This window comes from Condylostylus longicornis, unplaced genomic scaffold, assembly GCF_029603195.1.
Source record: "Condylostylus longicornis isolate FDR11 unplaced genomic scaffold, ASM2960319v2 ptg000020l, whole genome shotgun sequence".
NCBI classification, from domain to species: Eukaryota; Metazoa; Arthropoda; class Insecta; order Diptera; family Dolichopodidae; genus Condylostylus; species Condylostylus longicornis.
Window position 1 is genome coordinate 2835844 of NW_026577989.1, and position 12137 is coordinate 2847980.

General features: G+C 25.2%; 3 protein-coding genes across 6 annotated transcripts in view; 1 reads left to right on the forward strand and 2 right to left on the reverse strand.

Annotated features, from left to right (window-relative positions):
* The window catches only part of LOC129606650 (EH domain-binding protein 1), a 63695-nt gene extending 58506 nt beyond the window's left edge, over positions 1–5189 (reverse strand). For all 4 annotated transcript variants that reach the window (XM_055517071.1, XM_055517073.1, XM_055517072.1 and 1 more), the window contains exon 1: positions 4070–5189. In XM_055517071.1, the coding sequence (XP_055373046.1) occupies positions 4070–4173 (104 nt within the window). In that variant the 5' untranslated portion in view covers positions 4174–5189. The remainder of the gene's footprint in view (positions 1–4069) is intronic.
* A 1147-nt stretch (positions 5190–6336) lies between these two features.
* On the reverse strand, positions 6337–7571 carry LOC129606689 (protein farnesyltransferase/geranylgeranyltransferase type-1 subunit alpha). The gene has a single exon (XM_055517152.1). It carries the CDS (start codon positions 7451–7453, stop codon positions 6482–6484), a length of 972 nt encoding a protein of 323 aa, XP_055373127.1. The 5' UTR covers positions 7454–7571; the 3' UTR covers positions 6337–6481.
* A 584-nt stretch (positions 7572–8155) lies between these two features.
* On the forward strand, positions 8156–11926 carry LOC129606659 (type II inositol 1,4,5-trisphosphate 5-phosphatase). The gene is made up of 12 exons (XM_055517086.1): positions 8156–8420; positions 8500–8714; positions 8779–8959; positions 9025–9421; positions 9479–9652; positions 9708–10052; positions 10106–10451; positions 10508–10790; positions 10858–11108; positions 11189–11378; positions 11454–11678; positions 11738–11926. The coding sequence occupies exons 2-12, from the start codon at positions 8517–8519 to the stop codon at positions 11869–11871; spliced, it is 2724 nt and encodes a 907-aa protein (XP_055373061.1). The 5' UTR covers positions 8156–8420; positions 8500–8516; the 3' UTR covers positions 11872–11926.
* The last annotated feature ends 211 nt before the right edge of the window (positions 11927–12137 follow it).

The window sequence follows — 12137 nt, forward strand, 5'->3', positions numbered from 1 at the left end:
TCTAATTTTTTAATTAATTAAAATAAGTAAGTATACACCTAGTCGATTATTTGACATACTTAAATGTAAAAATATTTTATGACTCAAATATTAAGAAAATATTTGTGCTTCTATAAACTCTGCTCAGTAAGTAAATAGTATACCAAAAAAATATTTTAATATCAATTTTTAATCCAATAAAGAGTGCCGTTTTCTTATTAGGTTTCATTTTCGCTGAGAAAAAATTGTTACATAATTTGACAACTTTATACAACATTTTGTTTTTTTGGTTAACACGTTCAAAAGGAAAAGATTTGAGTATACTCGTAACTTATTAAAATTTATCAAAACAATTACTCAATTTTTGAAAAAAAAGAAAAAAAAATTGGGAAATTTTATTGAGCAAGGGAAATATATTGCATTGCAACAATACTATCAATACGAGGAAATTTTGAATTTTAAATAAAAATACAAAAAATTTCGAATGACATTTATTTCTAAAATTTAGTGCAGTTACATACATGCATATATTATATGCATATCTCTTATTGCATATTTTCTTGCTGTTATAACTGCAGGACCAAATTACCACACTTCAAAATTATTTTTGTAAAAGCGAATCTGCTAAGCAGCCTATACCAAATTGTATGGCGTAGCTCATTTAAACTATATATATTTTGTACGGAAGAATTTCCACTTTGAACTTCTTTAGCTAATTAAGTGAATTAGTAGAGTTTGAAAATTTCTAAATCTAAAATATTTTTAAGATCTTATATTTCGACTCACTAAAATAAATATAAATAACTTAAGTAAGTAAATCAAATATTGTAATTGAGCTTTTTTAATGTAAAAAGGCAATTAATATTTTTAATACTTATTTATTATGAACTCACTAAAGTACCTAGCCTAAAATATTTGAAAGTAAGTTATAGTTTATGTCTACGTAAAAAAAATTCCGAATTTAATTTAATTAATACAATAACCTTTTTTTGTCCACATATCTATTCCATTAACGCCATATACTTATAATTTATTGTATATATGTATGTATGTAGGTAGGTACCTACCCACATTTAATATTGTACACTAAAAATTCAAATATGAATTATGAACCTTTATTGTAAATAATTCAATTTAATATTATTAAAATTTTATATACTTACTTACTTATTTTTTTTAACAAGTAAGTGAGTATATCTCAAATCTATGTACTACAATATCTCAAGGTTAAGGACAATGACTTGCTTTCTGAGTAATTTTATATATTTATACTTATATTTTTTTATAATACGCTATACATATGTATATACTCGTAAGTATATATACTTAGTGGAAAATCCTGACAAAATTTTATTTTAATTAAAAAATTATGCTTATAACACCGGTATCTAAAATTTTTGCATATATAAAATATTTAAATACTTAGTTATATAATAAAGCAGTATAAGTAGTTAACGCTTCAACAATTTTCCAAAAAAAAAAAATAAATAAAGAATAAAATAAAAATTAAAAAACCGTTGTCTTTGTTACCGTTTTTTATTATAAACAGGGTACATACTTAAATGCCTGTGAATAACCTAAAATAATAAATAGTTTTTATTGTTCATATAATACACACATACGTACTTATGCGAATTAAGAAATAACTAAAATAAGAATTATACTTTATTATTACAAATTTGTATTTTTATATACTATAAGTTCAACTACAATTATATATTCAAAGTATGCATATGGGCAAGTATATTTAATAGTATTCACATAAAAATTATACAAATAAATGTACTTACATTACATACACGTAGATCAGTATAGGTATATAAATTATATTAAATTGAGTTTCACTCACTCTATTCATATGTAAACAAAGGATAATAACTAGTTAGTTACGCTTTTTAATTACTTATTTCTTGGAGCTCATTTTTTTTTTCATTTATAGTCTCGTTCATTTATGAAAGATCTTAAAGCGATTTTTATTTCCTTGTAGTGTGAAAAAATTTACATACATATGTATACTTATGTAGGTAGGTGTTTACATACAATTATGACTTTATGAGTACTTCTATACCTAAATAAGTACACATAAGCTGTAGTTTCAGGGTTTTCTTTTCTGAATAAGTTGACTAGTCTGAGTTATTGTTTCAATTTTTAATAAATAAAATTAGATTTTATGAACATACAGGAGTTATAAGTTAATATAAATAAATTATATTTTATTATTTAATCTTTAATGTTTAATAAAAGCGACTACATTGCACAGAACAATAAGGTTATAAATATTTTAAAAATCGCCCCATAACGTTAGAGTTTATGCCCATGTTTTTGTTCTACAATACTCTAAGTCTACTCGGTAAATAAGTAATACATGACAAATAACGGCAAAACTATATCCAAAAATTCATAACTATTTGAATGTAGTTAATGTAAGCGCTTTTATGAGTTTTCAAATAAATATTCTATTAAGTACTTATATAAAAATTTAATTGAAAGTAAGTAAGTATGTAAATTTTATTAATTAACAAAAACTTGTTTTGCATTTTAAATGTAAGAATATTGTTTTGTTTTTTATCATAAACTCATTCATTTACTTTATTATGCATTAAACAAATATTTTAAACTAAATAGAAATGAAAATTTGATATTTTAACTTCAGAAATTCATTATTTAATTATACCGAAACAAAATTCTAAGTGGATGTTTAAAAGCGGTATACTTAAACAATGAAAAATAATTAACTTAAATTATTAAGCAAAATAACTTTTTTATTCACCTAGGTAAGTAGGTGCCCAAATTTTTATTCAAGATCAAAAACGTCTTGTGAGGTAAATTTACTCACAAAAAAGATATGTTATACTTATATACTTAAGTACATTTTATTGCTGATCAATTAATAATGGAAAATAATTTATGGATCTTCAATTCATAAAGTTAGAACTTTTATTTTAAAATTTATCCCGAGAAAACTTTAATGTGAATTGAAATACTTAATTTAGTAGAAACTCATTGTTATATTTTATTTAAAAACTCTAGTAAATAGTACCTGTGCTATTTATACAGACCACAAAAATTTAAGATAACCATTCTAAAGAAAGTTTTTAATATTAAGGATTTTTGTAAAAAGATTAAAGAAGTATATAAGTAAATACTTGCATTATTTTTCATATACTTTATAAGATTAAGAATCCGAAAAAATTGAATACACTAAATACTTACACTAGATACTTAAGCATAAATATCTATTTTACCTAATTATATTAGCGAAGTAACACTTACTAGGGGTAGTAATGAAAAGATTATATTAGGTTATATTAAATTTTATATAAGTGAGTATCTATATACCTATCTATCTATATTTTTATATTATTTAATCAATATTATGATATAAATATATATATATAAATACTCGAATAAAAATATCGAACTACCATAAATTTATTTAATTAGATGATATTTGTGCTCAGCTAATAATTATTATAAAAGTAAGTACAAGTAGGTAGGTAGGTTAATTAAGTATATTAAACTATTACGTTACTTAACTAATTAGTTAGTTAAGTATGTATTACAAATTCCATAATGATCAACTCAAGAAAACTACTTTCGATTATTTGTTTGAAAGATCAGTTAGTTAGGAAGGTGTACCTCTTATTAGATGTTTGAGCAATTTCATTGATGGTTAAAGACAATTAATGCAATTCTTTCTATTCAAGTAACTATGAAAAAAACAAACTAAACAAACTAAATGGCTTATAATTCAAAATAAGGTAAATTAAGAAAATAAGTAATTAAACTTATCTTACTTAAATTTACTAGATTATCAAATTATTTATTATAATAAATTTAAATATTAAGTTAATAAGGTATTTAAACCTAATTTAATAAGGTATTTTATATGCCTAACACGTAAGGTGTAAATTATCTTATCAATTTTATATACCTACCTAATCAATTTTTTGTATTAAATATTAAATATATAAGTATCTATGTATGTTATGAACTAACATTCAACGACCACATCAGAATAATATTGTTTAAAAGTATATAAAGTATTTATATAATATAACTTATATAATATATTTAATTGAATAATTACCATTTTGCTGTTGTTTCCACTCTCAATTCATGATATGAGGCAGTAAACTGAAATTTAGCGGCACGCTTATTAACTCTTTGAAGGCGTTTCCAAACACTTCCCATATTTTATTACTTTTGTATTAGTTGGGTATAAAATTTTAATTTTTTAATCGAATATTATTTTTAATTTTTTAAAAAATCAAAAAAAAAAAAAAATAGCGTACTATTTGCGTTTTAAAAGCGTTCGTAAATACAATCAAACGACAAATGCAAAATCATGAAACTATTCACAATATTCAAAGAAAAATTTTAATTTGTTATTAAAATTTCTTATACATATTAAGCTTGTAGGATATTTCGTATGAATGAGCGTTTAATAATTCTACAAATATATAAATTAATGATACACTTATATAATTTAGAACTACGTAGGTACTTGGTTGACCTATCTCACAGCTGATACTAAAAATATTTTTTTAAATTTACTCAATTATCTTATAGATTTTTCAATTTTTTACCGCATTAAATTTTTTTAATACATTTTACTTTTATTACTAATTTTAAATTTTACATTATTATAAATATGTATTTATAATGAGTTTAAATTTTATTTCAATTTTTTTTGTTATTAGTACCATAAAGTTATTGTGTAGTCTCGAAAATTTGTAAACTCACTGCGTAGGTAGTTATAAATACATAATACATGTATATTACCTATGTATCTTTCTAATTTAACTTTTTTACAAATTTACTTGTAAGAAGTTGTCAAAATTTTCTTTATTTAGAAATAGAATATATTACGATTAAATAAGTATATTTTTTTTTAAATTTATGATTATAAATACATTTACAAAAATTCATTTAACCTTGAAGTTAAAAAATATTTTGCAAAACTAGAGAATTCCATTCCAAACATTAGAGACGACAATCACCAAAAAGTGACGTCACTTTGAACATAAATTTTTATTTTAAATTGTATTTTTTCTCTTAGAAGAACTTTTAATTTCTTTTTTTAAATTTCAATTAGAATTTTATATTTTTATGTATAGAACTTATTAAATTTATTTATTTTTACATGAAAACCACTATATGTATTTATAAATTTATGTCTTGAATATACCGCGACAATCATTTATATATCCAAAGAAATCTCGAGCTTGACTAATAAAATTTTATTTTTATAAATGTACAAAGTGAAGTTTAATTCAATCAAATATGTCAAAAAAATTGTTAATTGTCATGGATGACGTAACAATGCTTCTCATCTAATTCTATTGTGAATTAAAAATAATAAACAGAGCTGCCGTTGTCACTATACTTTACTTTTGCAGTTATTTCCATAATATGGCAAAACATATTTCATTGGATATTGGCAAATACGTTGACGTGATCTTACATCACGTAAGCTGTAGTATTTAAATAATAATAAGACAAAAGGTCAAGTAACAATCAAATCATTAGGTTTAGTTGTTCAATATTAAAAGAAAGGTTAAGTAGAATCATTGACAAGATACAAACGTAGTAATATCATTTTCTTTTTTTTCTCCATCTTTGAATTTTTATAAAAACAAATTTTTACAATTTCAATATTAACTAAATATATTGACAAAGTTTTTTAATATCAAATAAAATCATGCAATACTGTTCATTAAATCATTCAATACTGAGAGAACCAAATTCGACAAATTGTTAACGTATGGATTGCTTACGTACAATCATAATAATGTTTAGTAAAAAATGTTAGTCAGAAAAATAATAAAATAGCCTTTACAATAATGAAAAAAATTATCGAAATATAGGAAAATAAAATACATAATAACTTTCCTCGCTACACAAAAATTAAATAATAATATAGTGCTAATAAAGATATATACATAGATTACAAAAATGAACTTGTGAGGTATTAACACGATTAATTTCACTTGAAAACGCTTGTGTAACTTTTTTACCCAATAATAATAATTTGGTGGTATTACATTCAAAATCTGTTTATTATGGAAAATTAAAAAAAAGCAACCCTGGCGACCATCCTACTTATTTCAATTAACTCGGAAGGAAGCAAAATTAAAACTCAAAATGATTTGATAGTTACAAAAAGTAGTCGAACAAACGATTATTTTAAAGACTGCTTTGCATAAAGATTTTGGTTTTTCTATAGAAATAAGAAAGCAAATATACGATAAAGATCTGATTTAAATCCAATTATTGTTGTTATAATAGCACGTATATGAATTTTATATTTAAAATGATATTGTTTTAATTAAAAAAATACTTGTTATCATAAGAATTTTATCTGTGATGATAAATCTATTTAAATGATATACAAATAAGATATTAAAATTATAAATTTACATATAAACTTTGATAATTCATATCACACAATCTAATAAAATTCATTTTAAGTTTTGATTTACTTTATTCCTTATTAACACTACGCATCTATTTTAAATTCTTTTTTAAATTTTCCTGCTATATATTCCCAATATTTTTTTCTTATAATGTCGTATTGTGTAGCCATTATATGGCATAAGTCCAAGACTTTATCGGCATCAGCGGAACTTTTTTCTTCATCCTCAGAATATTTTTCAATGTACAAATCAATTAAAAATGCTAATAGGTACGGTGACTTAACTTGATTGTTGAAAAGTTCTTCACAGAATTCTATAACTTCGGGGTATTCATTTAGCTTTCCATTGTTATGTTTTAATATGCCTCTTAAGTAGTTCCATGAGCTTTCATTATTTTTCACAATCTGTATTCGATTCCTTGTATACATTATTTCACGTTCTATTGTCTCTGGTGTTAAACCCAAATGCTTCAGCACAAAAAATCTTTGATTCCATGCTGAATTATTTCGTATATCTTCAGAAATAAGACGATCTACAAATGTTAATTCGTTTTCATACAAATCGAAAGTTTTTATTGCCCACTGGCGATGCTGCCAAGCATGATAATTTTTTGCATCCATGTTTAAAATAGTTTCTGTTAATGCTAACTCATTCGAAGCATCACCTAACCATTCAACTATGACGCGACGATGATGCCATACCTGGTAATTTTTTGGATTTTGTCTTATTACATCTTCTACATAATTTAATTCAACATTTAAGTCATACTGCAAATACTTCAAAATATCTCGCCTATATTGCCAAACTGTGTAATTTGCCGCATTTAATTTAAGAGCATCTTTTGTTAAATTCAAAGCTCTTTCTGATTTTTCACCAGATGTAAGGATGGCTCTAAAATAATCGTGAACATCTCTAAAGCGATCACTATACGCTATCATAACAACTGGGTTGTCACCATCATCTTGCTTTAAAGGAACAACATCTGCCCATTCTTTTCTTTGACTATATGGGACCCAGTCAAATCCAAAATCTTCTTCTGAACTGTCGTCACTCATTTTGTAAATATTTATTTAAAAATTAATTATGATAGGTCTGTATAGGTAGATAGAAAAAAAGAAACTGTAGATAACCTTTGAATGTAAAAATAAAATAGAATTAAAAATACTGTTCCACTTCAATTGTAAAACTAATTTGTCAATGTCATTTTACATTTGTTTTTGTACTTCCTACAATTGCTTTGACTTTTTAAATAAAGCGAGTGTCGAATACAAAACTGCTTTTTTCTAATTAGGCTGATCAAATACCGTGAATAAAATAATTTCCACCAATATTAGCTTGACACATTTATTTTTCAAGCAGTAATTTCACTTAATAGAGATATTTAAACGAAAAGATCTAAAATTAATCCACGAGTGATCTAAAATTAATTAGCAATTTCACAAAATATTCTGTTTTTATATAATTAAAAAAACAGAATATGTTTTCATGGACTACATAATTATGTATACACTACAAAATAACTTTAGAGTATTTGTTTGTTGATATCTAAAATTTAATTGACGTAGGCTTATAATTTTTAAATAATTTATTAATTGTTATAATGTGCACTATATCTTTGTTCTGAGTTTGAACGGCTGGTTTTCATTTTTAGTTGTCGTTTTACAAGTGTGCACGCACAGACTTATAACACTAACGTACCTATAACAAAATTGTAAACCTATTTTTGAGACTCGAAAAAACTGAAGGTGTCGATTTTAATTTTGACGTCAAATTAGTGAACAATCGCTTTTATAGAATTAGATTATTTTTCGTAACTAAAATTAACTAAAACTAAAATTGCCAAAATTATCTTTTTGGAATAAAGGAAGATAAAGAACGAAACAAGAAAGAAGAAAAAATAAATTTTTATTAAAAATTAAATGTATTTGGGAGCTTGAAATATGATGACACCTATCATATCAAAACAAACAGATTCGAAATTAAATTAGTGAAATTGTAGAACAAAACAAAAAAAAATTCAAGGTGAGATGGAAATTAGATATAAATAAAAATATTTAGTTGATGACAAGTTTTATATTAAAAATATTTTACTTTGTTTTAGAAATTTTGATCGATATAATGGAGAAAACAAAAGGAGCAACATTTTTTACTACTTCGGCTACTGAAGTTGATGAATCGTATTTTTCAGATACTCTAAATAAAACAAATATACCTAATGCAATATCTGGAGCTTCTAATAAGCTAGATAATAAATTTATGGATTTGACTATGGAAGTCTTACAGGAAAAATTTAAACGGGGAGAAATTGTATTAGCTGTAAATAAAATTGCAATTAACTTTCTTAAAACATAAATAAACTTTTATCTTTCATTTGTTGTAGGCCTTGGACGCTTATCAAGTGATTGCTAATGAAATGGCTGATAGATTACTCGCTCTTGTCTCCTCAACTGGTACTTACGGAATATTTTCATTTGCAACTACAAGACTACCACCTCGTACATTTTCTGATTTAACTATTGATTGTATATACGCAATTAACGATGATTTTCAATTAATTACAGGTTAAATTTTATATACATATACATCTTTTATTGTACCACATTTTACTAAACTAGAAAATTTTTAGATGTTAAAGGTAAAATTTCAAATTTACAATTTGAGCTTGTGACAACATGTAGTAGAGCGAAGTTTAGTTATTATATAACTAGTATGGATGTTTTTAATTTATTTTATTCAAAAGTACAAAGTGCTCAGTTAGATTATAAAAGTAGAAAACAAAAAGAAATAATGAATAATGCTGCTACAACAGGGGTTGTTTTATCACCAACAACCGTGGGTGCAATATCTAATTCGGAACCGCAAACAATCAGTTTTTCTTGGCTTGAATCGTATAGAACTCAAGATTACACAGCTATCGACAGATATATTGCCGATGGTTCAAAACCGTTAAAAAAAGGCGAATCCAAATTTCAAGATGAACTAAAAAAACATGAACATGAATACATAGTTTTTAAAAATTATAGGTGACACTTAAATATTTTAAAAACTTAAATCATTTGTAATTAAAACTATTTTTAAAGGATATATTGTGCCACATGGAATATAAATGGGCAACCATGTAATGATGATCCCTTAAAGGCGTGGTTAGCAGCAACTGATCTAGCACCAGATATCTACGCTGTAGCTTTACAGGAAATGGATCTGTCGCCTAAAGCTGTCACTTTTAGTGAGAGCCGACCTGATCCTATCTGGATGTAAAATTCATAACATAATTTTTGTACTTTTTATTCATTTTACTCATATTTTTAGTCGAAAATTCAAAGATAATTTACATTCAGATGCCCAATACGAAGAGTTAACATCTGTACGTTTGGTAGGAATGATGCTATCAATTTTTGTGAAAAAAGAACTAAGACAAAATGTTATAAGATATTCTACTCAAAGTGTCGGTACTGGAGCTTTAAATTTTATGGGAAACAAAGGTGGTGTTGCAGTTAGCTTGACATTGAATGAAGCTAGAATTTGTTTTGTAAATTCTCATTTGGCCGCTCACATGAATGAAATTGAACGTCGAAATCGAGACTATTCAGAAATAATGCGTTACTGTCTATTTTCAGAACATGATGGTACAAAGAAGTCAATTGAGGATCATGAGTATGCTCTATATGTACATGCTTATCACTTATTTCATTCAATATTCTTTTTAGTCATATATTTTGGATTGGCGATCTTAATTACCGCATAACGGAATATACTGGCATAGCATTAAATTATAATGACAATACTTCCTTATTCAAATTTGATCAACTACGAAGAGAAATGGCAGAATATAACGTTTTCAAAGGTTTCACAGAAGGAAAAATTAATTTTCGGCCTACTTATAAATATGATCCGGGAACAGATAATTGGGATAGCAGTGAAAAAAATCGTGCCCCGGCTTGGTGTGATCGAATACTGTGGAAAGGGGACAAAATAGAGCAACTGATTTATAACAGTGTGATGGAAATTCGTATGAGCGACCATAAACCGGTTTACGCGATTTTCTCCACAGGGGTAAATCTTTGTCATTTTTACAATGTTTAAATTATAATATTCATAAAAATTTGCAGATTAAAACAAAAGATGAAAAGAAATACAAACGTATTCATGAAGAAGTATTGAAGCGAGTTGATAAATATGAAAATGATAATCAACCACAAATAACTGTAGAAAAGACTGATATTGATTTTGATATTGTAACATTCAATGAACCGATGATACGCGATTTCACAGTAGCAAATAATTGTCACTTACCGGTCAAGTTTTCATTTAAACCAAAAAGTGAAGTAGATAAGAAAAAAATTTGTGAAGATTGGTTAACGGTTGAACCACAAAAGGGGCATCTGATAACAGGTTTTTTTTTTCTGTCTGTTTAGTTGATTAATTTATATTTATTGAAATTTTTATTGCAATTATATAGGTACAAGTTTAAGCATACGTATAAAATTAACAGTGGATTCTCGATTTGTAAATCATCTTCATAATAAACAAAAAAATAGTGTGGGTAAAATACCGCTAGACATATTAGTACTGCATGTTGAAGATGGTCGTGATATTTTCATTACAATTATGGGAGAGTATAAAGCAAGTTGTTTTGGTTTTTCTGTTGAAACTTTGTGCCGAATTGAACGCCCAATCGCTGAATATACTTTTAAGGAATTGATGGAAATTGTAAGAAAATTAACATGTTAATAAGAAATCAATGTATTTATACCATACTACCATTGTTATGAAAAACTTGTTGATTTTAGGAAAATTCAGTTGAATCATCCCAATGTAAAGTAACAATGCCGAGGGAAATATTTCTTTTGATTGATAATTTGTATAATAACTACAAGAATGTACCTTTACCATTATTTACCATTGATAGAAAATATTATTTAAGTCCTAATATAAATGAAATTAGAGATTGGTTAGACACATGGTCAACATTAGAATTTCGTATGTATAAAGTTCATCATTTCAATTTAATAGTTTTCATCATTTTTTTTTTTACAATTTGGTTTATTATTTAAGCTGGAACTCTTCCGACAACCGCTGAAGCATTGCTAATGATATTAGAATCACCGGAAAAACCTCTATTATACCCATATGAGGAAGCCTTTATGAATGAAGAAAACTTTGAATGTTGTATTATTATCCTGAATAAACTTTCAACACCCCGTAAAAATGTATTTTTACATATCAGTATGTTTTTAAGAGAGCTCATTGAACAAAAAATGGTTATTGCCGGAGATATTGGTAGGAAATATTAGATTTAATGCAAAAATTAAAATAATCATTAATTATATTTGTTTTAGCTACAATTTTTGGTAATATATTACTTAAAGGGAAATACACACCTGGAATGCGTGATGATCGTTGTAAAATTTTTATGTCTAAATGGTTAAGAAGTGATTTTACAAATTTAGCACGAAATCACATTGTATTTTAATATTATGTGTAGCTTAATTATTAAAATAAAAGCAATTTATCTTATTTATAAGAAATTAGTCAAATTTTTTAGCTCTCTTTTCGATAAGATTTATTGCTTATTTAAATTTTATAGTTTACACACTTTTATTTAAAATTCCTAAAAAAAAAAACTAATCTAATTAGAAAAATCATGCGAAAATTTTTTTTTTATTTAAAATTCTTTACGTTTTCTTTTACAACGAATTATATAGTAATGATTCAGTAATGATTCAGTAATTGTAGTAT

Excerpts from the sequence above, each read along its gene's own strand:
- LOC129606659 (XM_055517086.1), top strand. The coding sequence starts at position 8,517 with ATGGAGAAAACAAAAGGAGCAACATTTTTTACTACTTCGGCTACTGAA. Across the intron at positions 8,715-8,778 it reads GGGGAGAAATTGTATTAGCT|GCCTTGGACGCTTATCAAGT; the intron begins GTAAATAAAATT and ends CATTTGTTGTAG. Across the intron at positions 10,053-10,105 it reads AAGTCAATTGAGGATCATGA|TCATATATTTTGGATTGGCG; the intron begins GTATGCTCTATA and ends TATTCTTTTTAG.
- LOC129606689 (XM_055517152.1), bottom strand. The coding sequence starts at position 7,453 with ATGAGTGACGACAGTTCAGAAGAAGATTTTGGATTTGACTGGGTCCCA.